At 40.8% G+C, this 15,989-nt stretch overlaps 1 protein-coding gene across 2 annotated transcripts in view; it reads right to left on the reverse strand.

The window, feature by feature from the left end:
• Window positions 1-520: 520 nt before the first annotated feature.
• The window catches only part of EPS8L2 (EPS8 signaling adaptor L2), an 87,679-nt gene continuing 72,210 nt past the window's right edge, over window positions 521-15,989 (reverse strand). For both annotated transcript variants that reach the window (XM_080976798.1, XM_080976799.1), the window contains exons 14-21: window positions 15,174-15,300; window positions 13,264-13,373; window positions 11,364-11,475; window positions 10,199-10,315; window positions 9,371-9,485; window positions 7,012-7,195; window positions 5,402-5,534; window positions 521-4,039 (exon numbers count right to left, since the gene is read on the reverse strand). In XM_080976798.1, the coding sequence (XP_080832924.1) occupies window positions 3,968-4,039; window positions 5,402-5,534; window positions 7,012-7,195; window positions 9,371-9,485; window positions 10,199-10,315; window positions 11,364-11,475; window positions 13,264-13,373; window positions 15,174-15,300 (970 nt within the window). In that variant the 3' untranslated portion in view covers window positions 521-3,967. The remainder of the gene's footprint in view (window positions 4,040-5,401; window positions 5,535-7,011; window positions 7,196-9,370; window positions 9,486-10,198; window positions 10,316-11,363; window positions 11,476-13,263; window positions 13,374-15,173; window positions 15,301-15,989) is intronic.

Here is a 15,989-nt window from a genome sequence, read left to right on the forward strand (position 1 = left end):
GACCATAAAGAAGGCTGATCGCTGAAGAATTGCTGCTTTTGAATTATGGTGCTGGAGGAGACTCCTGAGAGTCCCATGGACTGCAAGAAGATCAAACCTCTCCATTCTGAAGGAAATCAGCCCTGAGTGCTCACTGGAAGGACAGATCCTGAAGCTGAGGCTCCAATACTTTGGCCACCTCATGAGAAGAGAAGACTCCCTGAAAAAGACCCTGATGTTGGGAAAGATGGAGGGCACAAGGAGAAGGGGATGACAGAGGACGAGATGGTTGGATAGTGTTCTCGAAGCTACCAGCATGAGTTTGACCAAACTGCAGGAGGCAGTGGAAGACAGGAGTGCCTGGCGTGCTCTGGTCCATGGGGTCACGAAGAGTCGGACATGACTAAACAACTAAACAACAACAACAGCAACAAAACATTTTTTGTGGGTTCAAATATTGTGCAGCATTAATCTAGCAACTGGAATAAAGGGTGCAATTTTAAACTACAAATTTGACACATGTTTAGAAATAAACACAAACCATGGGTAAATTGTCTTTTAATTTTTCAGCCATCTTGCCACCCCCGTTTACAGTACATACATACAGTTCAGCATCATTAATCAAGTCATGTTTGGTTGAACAAATACGGCTAATCCCGCAAAGATAAAGGTATTTTCCATTAGATATGCAGCAAATACTCCCAAGTTAAGTCAACATGGTTTATCAAATGCAGTCACCAAGTCAATGGTTGGTCCACTGACTTGTCTTACATAGGACTATTCTATGGCTATATCTGTGGCCACAGTAGTGTTACCAAATGGGTCTACCAGCAGTATACCCAATAATATGTTCACCACAGATTTAACAGAATTAGAATGTCCACTTCTATTAATGTTAGCCATTGTTAACACACATTAAAATATTAGAACAGAGCAATTTATTAATTTCTTATATTTGTATCTCACTCTTCAGGGAGCTCAGACGTGGTTTTGTTTTACTTTGCTAGACTTTCATTACTGCCACTCTCTATAACAAGCAGTTTGCTTGCTTGATCAGCTCTGTAAGTCTGTTAAACAAAAATAAGTGCATATTCTGCTAAGGATATATTTGCCAGCTTCCATACATAATATAAACTTTATACTAGCTCTGATTTTTAACATGTTAAATTATCTATGCACAGCTACCATTAAAATATATAAAGTGAACATAATTTTCATCTAGTTATACCTTCATGAGTTTTTGTTCTTAAGAACCTTGACTACATTTTATGTACAGATAATCTAAATCCACTGTGGCTAATGTACAAATAATAGTAATAGATGAAGGAACATAAAGCAGTTATGTGTGTATTTCCTAAAGGCTTGGTCCTGCAAAATTCTCCAGGCATGCAAAGGAATCGAGCTTCTTTAATGACAGTATAATGGGGCTGTTCATACCATGTATAGGCTACATGTTGCAAGTCATTGTAGAAATCAGCTATAGGTTAAATACATTTGCATTTTCAGACTTCAAAAGTCTAATTAAAAGAGTATGAAGCAGTCATTTTTGTTCATACAAGTTTGTCAGGCTTCTATTTCCAGATGTACTACTAGACATTAAAGCTTAAATAAAGTTTTATTGACCACCACCATCACCAGCTATTGTTACAGATTGTGGTCGCATGTCAACTGCACACTTTACAATGCTGGGGTAAGTAGTTTCCCAGCAAGTGTGGGAGAAAGGTATAGCCGGTCATTCCCTATAATATGTACAGAACAAGGACAAAGCATCTGAGAGCCACTGCTGCTGTGGGGTTTGGCTTATATCTAATTGTCCAAAGGTGATAATTGGCTATAAAAGGGAACAGTGTGGCATCTGCATCTTAGCATGATGAACTGACTGCAAACTCTATTACTATCAAACTGCAGCGTGAAACTGACTAAGAATTATAAAAATATAATTTGGGGTGCCTTTATATTGTCTTAGGGATTCCAGGCAGGTACAGCATGTACTGCATGAACTTTCTCACCTTTGTCTTCTTCATCATATGGACTGAAAACTTTTTATTTAATGGAAGTTTCAATTCATTACAATATTCCCTAGGCATGAATGGGTGGTATTCAGCTAAATGCACAAGTGGAATGATTATTAGTTGCATGGCTTGACTTCCCATCTCTCTTGCAGCCCTAACCCTTTGTGCAATCCCCCAATCTGCTCTGGAAGGTTGGGGAAAACCCAGAGCAGATTAGGGGGTGCATGGGAAGGGAGAGGAGGGAAAGTACCACTGTGCAAGTGGAAGTTGTTCTGCTCACGGAAAGCACTGCTAAGTGCTACATTGAATACAACCCAATTTGTCTAATAGGCCATATAATCTGTAAATTGGATAGCTGGATGCTTTGAGGATGGTGAATGCACATCGGGTTGAAATTAAATCTAATATTTTCAATTGTCTTTTGATTGGTTATGATCAACTGGGTAATGCTGCAGCTCATAAGGATGAGTGCAAAGACTTTTTACCTCTTAACTATTACACAGTTAATAGGTTGCCACAAAGGAAATTTGAATATGCATCCATTTGCCATTCTTTTCAGCTCCACTTCCTTCTTGAAAACAATAGTCTTGTATAGTACAGGGAGAGAGAGAAAGTTGTCCCAACTCTTGTATTTAGTAACTAGCTATTACCATTCATCTACAAGTTGCAAAAGGTCATTCTTCATTGTAAAGCCTGTTCTAGGCACTGCTTAGTAATGGGTGAAATAATGGGAAGTACAAAATGTAAAGACTCTAGGTTTCTTCTAGTATCAATCAGTGAGAAAAGGCATCTGATGAATATATATATGTATACAGTGCTAAAGACCAATTCCAATGTGATCCACACTGCTGACATTCCTTTTTTCATGATCGTTTGAATATTTAATTACCTAAACATCATGGATACTCCATCCCTTAAGGGTCACAATAGCACTGTGTGGGGTCTTGACTTTGCAAGAATGGAGGCATTCAGAGTTAGTCCCAAATATGATGATGGAGACTTGAAGGTATGGTGATTAGAGGGGTAGTGGGTGGGGAGGCAGGGACACCAATGCAACTGCTAGGCCAAAAGTTTTTCAAAGGACTTCAGAATATGCATTTAGCTCATATTACAACTTTCCCTGGAGATACAGCAGTTAATGGTTATGACATTAAAACTGCCCTCAGATAAACCATGGCTATGTTTGGTACATGATGGCTTCCTTGTACCCTTTCGATGGCATATAAAAGCAGTGAATGCAGTTTAGAGCTAGGGAGGGAGAAAAGACTAGAAAGAGTTGGTTGCTAACTTCATTCTAGAAAAATCCAAAACCAACTTTAAATCACTTGCCTGCTAGTTGAGCATCATCTTGTCTTGTGTTGGTTTTTTTATATATGTCACAATGGTGGCCCCAGAAGTAATCTCTCCCCTTCCCTTCCCACGTTAGGCTAATCCAGGCTTTCTTGTGTTGTGTACAAAAACACAACTGAATGGTCAGCCATCCTGTAGTTTTCAAAATACAGGGCCTCAGTACATCCTTATAGGCTTGAATCATTTCTGCCCCCAGCCCCTTCTATGAGGCTTTTTGAAAGTAGTGAAGGGCCACACAGGAAGCTGACTGCCATAGATCATTTTGAGGCCATTTTGCTTCAATCCAGCCTTTGCTCAGAATGTCGGTTCCTATCCTTACCATGCTCTGAACTTCACGCACATAACATTTATGTATAAAATATAAAGATATAAAAATAATACTTCATACAATACTAGAACCTCTCTCCCAATGCATGCCACATTAGTGAGGGAGCATGGCCTCACGAAGAGTGCTTGAAGGAACAGTCAATCTAGATGGCAATTTACATTGCTTAGGTGCTGATTCCAGCAGTCTTTTGTCCCCATTTTTCTTTGTTTTGCTCTCTTTCCCTTTTTGTTTTTTGTTTGTTTTTTTGCAAGTGTGTGTGAACAGTGTTGGGGCGGGGGGGGGGATAAGAAGATAAAACTTAAATAGCAGAATCAATCCTTTCTTGGCGTCGTTTCATGATTTCTTGAAGCTCCGACTCCCCTCTGCTTTTCTGGAATAAAAGCAAAAGATAAAGAATGCAAACTTTTCAGTGACCTTTGAGTTACTATACATTTCTAATTTCTAATTTGAGTGACTTTGGTGAAAGATGAAAGGAAGGAACAGAGGTGAAAGGTCACAGCTGTGACCTACAGAAACTATTGTGCCTTAAACACTGAAGTTGTGGGTTTCGTATCTGTTTCTCAATAAAAACGCTTGATGTCACTGCAACATTTTGCACTAAAACCAAGTCTTCTACACTTTGCTTAACTATAAAACTCCTGCACAACCAGCCAATTCTCCACTACTTCCCCACTTATTTCATCACTATCTTAGGGTCCATATTATGGTTGTCATTCCTCCAGCTTTGCTTGCTGATTGTCAAAGGAGTAACTGCACAGATAAATTCACCGGTACATTTTGAATAAAATCTCAGGAATACTGCACACAAGTATATTAATCACTCATTGACAGTAGCATCAATAACTTTTATACTATATCATGTTAGCTCAACACACAATTCCTTTCAGAGATGGGATATACATCAATACATAGAGACTACAATATATCACGAATCAGGATAGCTTATAGAACTAATGAAGATCACTACAGCTAAAGAAGACTAAGGCAAGTGTGGGCCTCCAGATGTTATGGGACTCCAACTCACATTATCCCAGATCACTGGCCATAGTGGCTGGGAGTGATGGGAGGTGGAGTCCAATAATATCCAAAGGACCACAGGTTCTCCAACCTGATACAATGGGCAATTTTTAGGCCCTAAAATGTACCACGGGCATGAGAGCATATTTACTCATGATATTCACTTATCTGTCAAACAGTCAAACATGTATATTTAAGTGGTGTCTAAAGTTTTTGAGTTGAGCAACTAGTTTTTGAGTTACTGTTTTTTGAAACTACCATTGCATTTCAGTCACTCCTTTTCCTGAAATGTTTTTGGGTTGCTTAAAACCTGGCAACCCTGCACATTCCAATGAAACATCACAGTAAAGCACAGGCCATGTCAAGTAACCTAGTATTGTCAATGAAGTTTTAAAATGTTGGTGAACAAACCTCCTCAGCTCCTTGAAAAATGTATCTTGCTTTGAAAATTCACATTCTGCTTTGAATGTGGAAAATTAATGAATGCCTGCTTCTGCCCTGAGCTTATTTACAACAGCAAATTGGTTTGAATTCTTGTACCAGAGAAACAGAGTATGTTAGTCCAAGCACTACAATTTCTCCTTCTGTAGGAGGAACTAGCTTCAATAACAATGTTATTATTACCCACTTTTTACAATCTTGATGCAGCCTTCAAATGTTTACCATCTTGAAACCATTTAATATTTTTGTCCTAATAAATAATGTGCCATCTTACCTCTAGGAGAGATTTTTGCACTGTGATTTTACTATACACTCTGGCACCCTCTTCTCCACATACTTTTTTCAACTCTTCTTTGTTCAGAGAGAAAAGTTGTGCCCCTGTTAGTATGCCAAGATGGTCCACAGTTCTGGGAAAACATAAGCAAGTAGCTTTATTTAAATTCTTATTAGGTTTGAGAGGTTAAATAAAAAGACAGGAGACCATCAATGACATCTTGTCCCTCAAAGTCCAATAGCTGCCAAGTAGGTTTCTGAATGTACAGGTAATTTGGTTATGTTTCATAACTTTGGCCTCCATTCTTAAGTTTCATTAAACAGGACCTCAAAGCTCATATGAGAAGGTCCCTTAGCCAGCTTCTCAGTGCTCGAGGTGTAAGAAATTTGAGAAGAGGCTTAGCTCCATGACTATGGAACCTTTAGAGCACATGATGGTAAATACTTTTAGACCCCTTTCTTCAGCCCCTTTAGCAGTGTGGGTGCTGCCACCTCTGTATGCTATTCTAGGTAAATATAATGCTCCCATCTGTATGGTTCAACCTGACACTGTATTGACACCCCTATACAGTGGTACCTCGGGTTACATACACTTCAGGTTACATGCACTTTAGGTTACAGATTCCGCTAACCCAGAAATAGTACCTTGGGTTAAGAACTTTGCTTCAGGATGAGAACAGAAATCGTGCTCTGGCGGTGCGGCAGCAGCAGGAGGCCCCATTAGCTAAAGTGGTGCTTCAGGTTAAGAGCAGTTTCAGGTTAAGAACAGACCTCCGGAACGAATTAAGTACTTAACCTGAGGTACCACTGCGTAATGAACAGACTGCCCAAGGGCCCATTCATCACTTTCATGGCATATTAACTTCTGACTATTGCAATATTAACTGTGGAGGTAACACAACCCATTCTCTTGCTACTAGAGTAAAACTGAGCACACACACCCCCCAGTGATCTGCAAACAAGTTTTACATTGTCTTCCTCTGAAATGCCCCTCCTCCAACCAGCTGGACTATTCCAGAAGAAAGAAGATAGAAGAAAGAAGTTCTCAAAACAACAGAGACCTGAGAAAACATGTGGTTTGGAGTGCAGGACTCCCTTCTGAATTTCTTCTCTCCCCGCACCCCTGCTGTGCAAGTAACTTAGTTATTAAGAAAACTTATTATTCTGCTGTTCCAAGTTCACCTCGCATGATACAAGAGGAGAATGAAAGAAGAGTAGAAAAAGGAACACGCACATGGACTACACAGAATTAGATAAATTAACAGGAAGGGTCCGGAACCGACGAGATCACAAGTTTACCAAGGACTGGAGTAAATTTGTGGACTATATGAAAAGCATATGTGATACGCAAATAACGTTTGTGGGTTTACAGGAAGCTTTGTGAAGAAATAATATTAGAAACACTGTAAAAAAGGGAACAAGGGAATAGGATTATTTAAAACAAAAGGCAATGTTAAATTTAGAATTGCGGATAGAAGATTAGAAAACGGAAGATTCGCGGATGAGCTGAAGGAAGTCAAAATTATGTATCTGTGATAATATTGAAAATGTATGTTTAAATCTTGTATTGGAAATTGAATAAAAATAATTAAAAAAGAAAAAGGAACACACCCTTTGCTGAAAGAATTTGCTTCCAGCCATGCTTTGACCTCCTCAGCATTGGATTCAAAGGTCAGGGGCACATGAACCTGTTGAGTCTTCTCTACTTTAAAGTTTCTCTGGGGTGGTTGTACTTTGATATTGGTGATCTTTTTCAGCAGTTCATCATTGACCTCATCCATATGATGAATCAATTCTAAAAACAACACATAAATTTGGAGAGAAGGGGAGGGAGAGTACAAGGGTTGTCAAAGTGATTAATGAACAATTCTTCAATGAACAATTATTTACTCATCTATCTCTGTCAATTAATTGGTTAAATTTTAAATGTATTTGCGAATTACCAAATCTTCATAGGCTTCTACATACAGTGGTACCCCGCAAGACGAACGCCTCGCAAGACGGAAAACCCGCTAGACGAAAGAGTTTTCCGTTTTGGAGGTGCTTCGCAAAACGAATTTCCCTATGGGCTTGCTTCGCAAGACGACAGCCCATAGGGAAATCTCAGGGACAGCGGGGAAGCGCAGCGGGTCTTCCCCACTGTCCTCGGACCTCCTCCGAAGCCTGGCGGCGGGGCGGGGACACCTCCTCCCGCCACCGCCGGGCTTCGGAAGGCTCCTCCGAAGCCGGGCGGCGGGGCGGGAACACCTCCCGCCGCCGCCCGGCTTCGGAACGGTGCTCCGAAGCCGGGCGGTGGGGAGGGAACACCTCCCGCCGCCGCCCGGCTTCGGAACGGTGCTCCGAAGCCGGGCGGGGGGGAGGGAACACCTCCCGCCGCCGCCCGGCTTTGGAACGGTGCTCCGAAGCCGGGCGGCGGGGCGGGAACACCTTCTGAAGGCGGGCGGGGGGCGAAAGTCTTTGCTCCCCCCTGCCTGCCTGTCCCGGAGGGCTTTTAAATCGCCCCGGACAGCGGAGAAGTCCTCCGCTGTCCCGGGGCGATTTTAAAATGCCGCCCGCCAGCATTTTAAGATCGCCCGGACAGCGGAGAAGTCCTCCGCTGTCCCGGGGTTTTTTAAAATGCTGGGGGTGGGAAGAAAAGCCCTTGTCCCCCCCCCCAGACTTCAGAAGAGGTCCGGGGACAGACTGTCCCCGGACCTGGCCTGAAGGCGGTTTCCCTAGGAACGCATTAATTGATTTTCAATGCATTCCTATGGGAAACCGTGCATCGCAAGACGAAAAACTCGCAAGGCGAAGAGACTTGCGGAACGAATTAATTTCGTCTTGTGAGGCACCACTGTACTGAAGAATGAACAAGAACTTGGAATTTAACAAACAAAAGCAACCATTTGTTATTAGAAAGAAAGCCAACTTTATTAGTTTCCTTACCATCTATTTTAACAAACACACCAGAACCAATATTGCTTCCAAAAATAACAAGTTCTCTCTCATCTGCATTGCTTAATTTTTTTTACCTCACTAATTAAAATCATCCCCCAACCATTACTTCAGCTAAAGCTTTAGGTGGTTGGTCTGAAATTTGCAGCCCTACAAAGCACAAATGAAAACCAATTTGTTCAAATTGAAGAGTTACCCTTTTATATCAGTTTAACCAATTTAGGTAAATAGAGGTAAGTATTCAGGTTAGGATAAGCAAGCAGTATTACTTCTGCAGCTATCCTGTGGAGTTAAGTACACATGAAAAACAAATGCCTAATCCTTTCCCCACCCACATTTTTTCTGCTCCAAGTTCACCTCCAGGTGTTTGTATGGCTAAACGCACATGTTAATCCCCACGTGAAGAAAAGTAGCTAGGAGTCATGGTATGGAATAGGGAGAGCAATATGCACCCCGCTCCCACACATTTACCACTCCAAATTCCTTCCCCTGAAAGTTCTTCTCTTTAAAAAATGAATAGGGCTAAGGTTACTCTGTGAGTATTTGCATGTCATTTGCGGTTAAATCCCACCAGAATTTATGTTTAAAGTGATGGCACACACTGAACATTTTAACTGAGATGAAGAGAACATCAAATATCCAGGGGCCATTTCTTATGTAACATTTTGATCTAAGGTTTTGACACTTATATGTGCACAATATGTGTTCTCAGATTAGTTAAAAATATCATGATGTACAAATCACATGTGTTTCATTCCAGCAACTGGGCAAGGATCGAGGCTGCATTAAATAATGTAAATTTTCAAGTTGCCCGTTATACATATGTGTGATGCTATACGTGGTATTCCCCCCACCCCTTGTATTTTGGAAGTTGAAACCAAAGTACAAATTTTCGCACATGATGTGGTTTTTAGCTGAAGTGTTCAGACTAAAGATCAGGGGTTTTGGCCTTTATAATATCAGTTGCATACCATGCCAGAAAATATAAAATGCTGCTTGTTCAGAGTGCTAGGCATTCCGACAATTGTATACTTACGTTCTTTGGCATCAGGAGAATTTCGGGCGAGCATTTCCCCAGCATAGCTGGCAGGTAACTTATGTGAGGGGCTAGATGGTCCAGTTCCCCTTGGACTCAAGTCTCCTTTGTATTTCTAAAAATTTAAAAAGGTGTCTCATTGTGCAATGCTTTCCTTTTAAACACATTCCTACTGTCTTCCATTCCCAATTGCTGGGATGAAGATCTATAAGAGCTGAACTATCACAGCACTGCCACTTCTCCTCCTCCTCCTCCTCCTCCTCCTCCTCCTCCTCCTCCTCCTTCTAGCTGCTGCTGCTGCTGCATGATCTATGGAGTCTCCACTTTCATTCTGTGTTGACCCCAGATATTCCTAATTGCCAGCTGATGAGCATCCTGGTAACTCCAACATGCTAGACTGCTGTTGGGCACTTGGTACAGCTGACAGTGGAGATGGGCCTTTGGCTATTTATGCGAAGGCATTAGGTCACATATTCTTTACAGAGGACAGTCCTGTGAGAGGACAGTGGTCTATTTGAAAGGCTGCCAGCCCCAACTCAAAAGAACCATAAGAAGGTTGTACACAGGATTGCCATGAGGATAAAATTGGGGAAGAGAACTATATATATGCCCCTCTGATCTCCCTATAATAAAAATAATCAAATGTATGGCTACATTGCAGGTTCATGTGGCATTCAAGACTGAACACATGTACAAATTTATTTATACACATTCATTTATATTTAAGACGAATTTATAGCTAGGACAAACACTATCAGAGTGAGTTGGTGATTATTTAAAGTAACTGCTTTAGAGTCTGATTGCAGTGAATCGATGGCTAAATCTCACCTGTTCAATTAGCCCATAATCCTCCAGTTTCACCAGATCCAAGATGTTAAATGGGACGTAACCAGCCTGCCCACTTCTATTTCGCAGCTTCCACCACTGTTTATTATCTTCCAACACCTGCAAATGTTAAAAAAATACTCATCAGCTGGGAAAAAGTAATTCATGGTTCAAGCACCACATTGGGCAAAAGATTCCTGCACTGCGGGGGGTTGGACTACTAGATGACCCTTGTGGTGCCTTCCAACTCCACAATTCTGTGTTTCTATGATGACTTTTATGTATCTCCTTTGCCATTTTTATTTCTTTCCTTTCACCAATATACTGGAAAGCATCAAGCTTATGTTATGCAGCACTTACTCTTCCTGTTCCTATCCTAAACAACCTGTAAAGACTTTTGCTCCAAAATACCTGCATAGCCTATAGGAAGGTCTTGCTAATAAGGAACAGGTAAATTTACATCCACTTCTTCCCTCCGCTTTTTGGTCTCCTTCTCCCAAACCACATTGCCTTCAGTTCTCTGCTGATTCATCCCTTTAAAAATAGAGAATGTGAGCCGTATGTGCAGTCTCTCCAACACTTTAGTTTAACATAGTGTATTGTTGTGAATTCTGCACACACAGTATATGCTCTCTCCTTCTGTAGAGTTGGAAGGGACCCTGAAGGGTCATCTAGTCCAACCCCTTGCAATGCAGGAATCTCAACTAGATCATACATGACAAATGGCCACCCAACCTCTGCTTAAAAACCTCCAAGGAAGGAGAGCCCACCTCCTCTTGCTGGCGTCTGCTGAAGTGTCAAACAGCTCTTACTGCCAGAAAGTTCCCGCTGATGTTTAGTTGGAATCTTCTTTCTTGTAACAATATATTCTATATAGCATTATTGTCATGGAGGGCAGAAGGATTGGTGCATGGCAAGGGTGATCAACTGACCCTTTCCAATAATAATGTCTTGGGGCAGATCCACATCATAGATTTAAAGTATATTTAATGCACATGACTTCCCTCAAAGAATCATGGGAACTGTAGTTTAAGGGTGCTGGAAATTGTGGCGCTGTGAGGGGAATACTATGGTTCCCAGGATTCTTTGGGGAAGTCATGTGCTTTAAACTTGTGTCAGGTGTGCTTTAAATCTATGGTGTGTTTCTGCACTTGTTCCATTCTTTTACCTCCAGAATTTCCTCCTTCAGCACTGAAAGTTCATTGGCATTTCGAGCAGTGAAATCATAGCGGATTTTGGCATATCTCTTTGATGGGGCCATACCCTGTGCCTCAAAATTCCTGCAATAAAGACATAATGGGATTATGATTGGCCTCCTCTACCTGTTGAAATAAAAACCATCTAATCTAAAACAATGTATTGAAATCAAAAGATATATCAGTGAACTTTTCCATTTTAGTCTAGTATATAGACCACTTTACCTAATAACAACAACAACAACAACAACATATGGTTCTATGCAACCATAGCAAACTGTAATACTAAAACAAACAGTAAACGAAGTTGAATAAAAATATAACCCATTAGAATAAAATTCTAATTCAAATCACAATAGCTCTCTTAATTTATTTCATGCTAACCCAGGAATCTGAAAGGATATTGGCGCTGGAAAGTGTGTCACGCTTTTTTAAGACCACTTTGTACTAGCTAAAAGAGAAAGTGTACGATGGCAGAAAGGACTGCATCTTTTGTGATGGATGTGGATGTACTTTCTCAGTCAGGACCATCTGTTCCTCTAGCATATACCTTCTTTTAGTACCTTAAAGATTCATTGTGCCATAAGCTTTAAATGCAAGTCTTTCAGATGCCACTTTTGTGGGTGTGCTTCCTGGCAGAGACTAATACGGTGACTCTAGCATTTGTATGCCATATATTGGAGCGGCAAGTGATAAAAAAGTATTTTTTATCACTTGCCACTTGCATAGTTTCAGAACACTTAATAATAATACTTTTCTCAAGCATCCATTATTCCCTTCTATTATCAAAAGCTTTCTTAGGCTTATATCAACATCTTTCATGGGAAACATACCTCATTACTCTACTACTTTTTATTAGTATTTTTAGTATTATTAGTATTAGTATTTATTAGTATTTGAATGTAAGAATTTTTCTGCATAGCCACTAAAGATCCCTCTAATACATTCACTTTTAAAAACCCTCCTCAAAGCCTTTATCAGATGGTAATGTGGTTCATTGGTAATGTGATAAACAGTCGTACCTTGGTTTTTGAACAGCTTAGTTCTTGAACGTTTTGGCTCCTGAACGCCACAAACCCGGAAGTGACTGTTCTGGTTTGTGAACTATTTTTGGAAGCTGAATGTCCGATGGGACTTCCACAGCTTCTGATTGGCTGTAGGAGCTTCCCGAAGCCAATCAGAAGCCACACTTTGGTTTTCGAACAATTTGGAAGTTGAACGGACTTCCAGAACGGATTCCGTTTGACTTCCAAGGTACGACTGTATACACTTTGCATTAATATCTGAGCTTGCTATGAGAATTCTTCTTGTGTTCTTTGTTCAGTCTTGCTGACTTGGGACAACGTTTGGCATTCCCACCAATAAACCCTCACAAAACCTCATAACTGGTTAAAGGATGAAGTCATCTTTGTGCACCAGAACTTGGAATCAAGACACAGGGAGGCCTAACATACTAGACAGGAAGGGAGGTAGTAATCTTTTCCAGCAGTTCTCAGAAAAGCTAGGAATAAGCAGGAGAATGTGAGCTATGTTTACGTTGTGTGAAGCATGCCAGTAACATAGTGAGTCATTGGAAGGAATAGTTGGGACCAGTAGAATGGAAACCTTAAGGATAATTTCTGCCCTCCACAACCAGGTAGTTAGGCCTACACTACAGGTAGATACATGGGTGTCACTGACTCGCATTTCCACAGTAACATATAGCTGAAGAAAAGTGTGAGCTGGCATCGTTGTGTTAGCATTTACTCATTCTCTAGATGCAGCTGTCAGTAAAGAGGACAGACCACCTAAATTAAGTTCATTGACCACTGGTGGTTGGTGGACATACATTGGAAACACCTGGTCTATTCTATTCTATATGCTAGAAATTACCTGTTCACATGTTGAGTAACATGTTGAGCAAAAGCATCCACTGCTGGACTTTGATCAGAAGTCTGGACAGGCTTTATGTTCCGGCTGGAATATCCATTAGGTGATGACAGCTTAGATAAAATGGAAGAAATATTATTGCCAAACTGGGATACAGCATGCCAACATTCTCAGCATTCAAAGTCATGAAACTGAAATGTAGCGATATAACTTATGCCTCTTTCTAGAAGAAGGAGCCAGATCGGGGTAGCTTTCCACTGACTAGAAAGCAGCTGTTTGAGCCTCTCAAAGTGCAAATAAGACAACACTAATAATTTACCTGCCAGGCAGTGCTCACTCTATTTCTTGCATTAGAAGACAGAAGATCAAATGACAGCAAGGTGGGTGTGGTGGTTGGCAGCAGCCACATGTGTTTGAAGGAGACTTTACTTGGGAGTCAATGCAACAGTACAAAGGGTAACAAGTGTTTCACTTCTGGGGCAGGGTTTGGTATCAGCAATGAATGCCTCCTGTTCTTCCAATGAACATCTACTTGACCTTTGAAACCTGTGTTTCTGTGTCTTTCCAGTTATCTGCGTAATATTACTTTTTTTTAACCCACTGTGTTTGCTTCTCACATGAATATAGTGCAGTATTTCATAAACACCACTGGGCAAAGTGTTGCTAGTGACACAATCCAGAACACAAATCTGTATAACATTTTGGATATGCAAATTTAAATGTATAATGACTCAGAAAAATTAAAGCAGAGGATAGCTGGCATCTCGCCAGCATTACACTTCGTAGTGTCCCCAGCTGTCCTATAAGCAAAGTTGTGTTTGGTTTTTTTAAAGGGGTTTAAATGCAAAATTGTGGAAAGCGGCAGGTGATAGGAGGCCTGCAGTAAAATTTCCAAACAGCACCCCTGACATTAGGTGCCACTTCCCTGAAGCTGATGAACTCAAATGTGAAGTTTAAAAACAATTTAGGAATCTTTCTTATACTAGATCAGCTAATTTGTCTCCTGAGGCTCATTATTGTCTACTCCGACTTGCAGCAACTATCCAGGATCTGAGAAAGAAATCTTTCCAGTTATCTGTTTCCTGATACCATACGATACCAGGGATTGAACATGGGGTAATTTCAGCATGCAAAACTACTACTAAGCAATGGCATCATGATCATCACCATTTCCCACCCAATAAATTTCCTAAGCTAAAATACTGTACACAGCTGGTGGACTTCTGATTCGAATTAATTGCAAGAGGTGATAATCTGGGGGTTCTTCAGTTCCTGGCATATTAATTTGTAGCCTCCATAGGTCTGATTCTCTGCTCAAATATTTGATTTTTATACAGGTGCAATTTGACTGATATTGCTACAATACATTCTATCATTGAAAAGGAGGAAACAAAACTGGAACAATGACCTCTGACAGTGTGCTGCTGCAAAATGCCATCCAGCAATCAGGGCTGCAGACATGCAGTGCTAGCCAGATGATTAGTGACAGCGCCTTTCATGAGGTTACAGGAAGAGAACTGGAGGTACAATTAATCCAACTCCTTCCCTCCCATTAAGGCTAATAATCTCACTGGTCTGGAGGATTTCTTTCAGCATCACACAGAACAACCATTTGTGCATTTCCCATTTGCAGGTAGAGAAATGCATATGGAAGACTGCTTCTGCATATGTGTGTTGCCAGCTAGATTGTGTTAGGTTACTCTAGTATAAACAGCTCTCAGTGTGTCTTTGATCATCTATTCAAACGAGGAACAATAGGAATACCAAAAAGAAGTAGGCATTTCATTGGAATAATTTTTCCTTTATTAGTCATACATCTGCCTACTTGTATGCTTGCAGAGTATTCAGCCCACTAAATGAGTAAGATGAAAGAAGAGAAATTAGGAGGGGGTGGAGTTAAGCCTGAGTCTCACCTCATCTTGCAGGTGGCCAATATCTATTTCCCAAGGGGCTCCACGGAGTATTTCTAGAGGTGGCTCCCATCCGTTGCGGAACTTTGGAATATAGCTTGGGATGTTGGCTTCTCTTGGCCACTCAGCTCTTGGAAACACATTGAGAAGAAGTTTATATGCTGAAAGAACCTTATGGCCCACTGTACTATTCTAGACTACAGTTGTCATTATAAAAGTCCAACACGTATTTTAGAAGTCAGCAGACTGATGCTTTTAGGTCACTAATTGACTTTAAGTGACCAAATAACACTGGAGACAGAGTGTTTCCCCCCTGTAGAGTTGAATATAGATTGAAAGGCAAATTGCTGCCCATGGTGTAGACACCCATCCCACTTTGGGTTTTGGTAAACAGGTTTTACAGGTTTTTCAATGGTTAAAAATTCTTCGGGTGGAAAGAGAATTGTGTAGTGTACACACAAGAGAAGCAAATCAAGCATTGCTACTCACAAAACCAGTTTTCAGTCTCTTAACAGCTACTGTTGGACTCCAATCTAAATTTTTGTTTTGTTTTTGTTTTGCTTCCAGTACCTTTAGAAACATTGATAGGTTTCTAAAGAGGTGTGTATGTGTGTTGTTTGTGTCAGAGAAAAATATAGTTTCAGAACCCCTTCATAAAGTTTTAAGCCGATACTGCAAGTTGAGATATTCTCTAAAGAAATGCACATTATTTTCTAAAGAAAATGAACATTATTGACCCAGTTAATGCTTCTGTTCATGTGATCTCTCAAGGGGCTCTCTCCTTCACCAGCTTCAGCCAACTTTATATTCTCTTCTGGT

Source organism: Podarcis pityusensis (assembly GCF_964106645.2).
Source record: "Podarcis pityusensis genome assembly, chromosome: 1".
NCBI lineage: Eukaryota > Metazoa > Chordata > Lepidosauria > Squamata > Lacertidae > Podarcis > Podarcis pityusensis.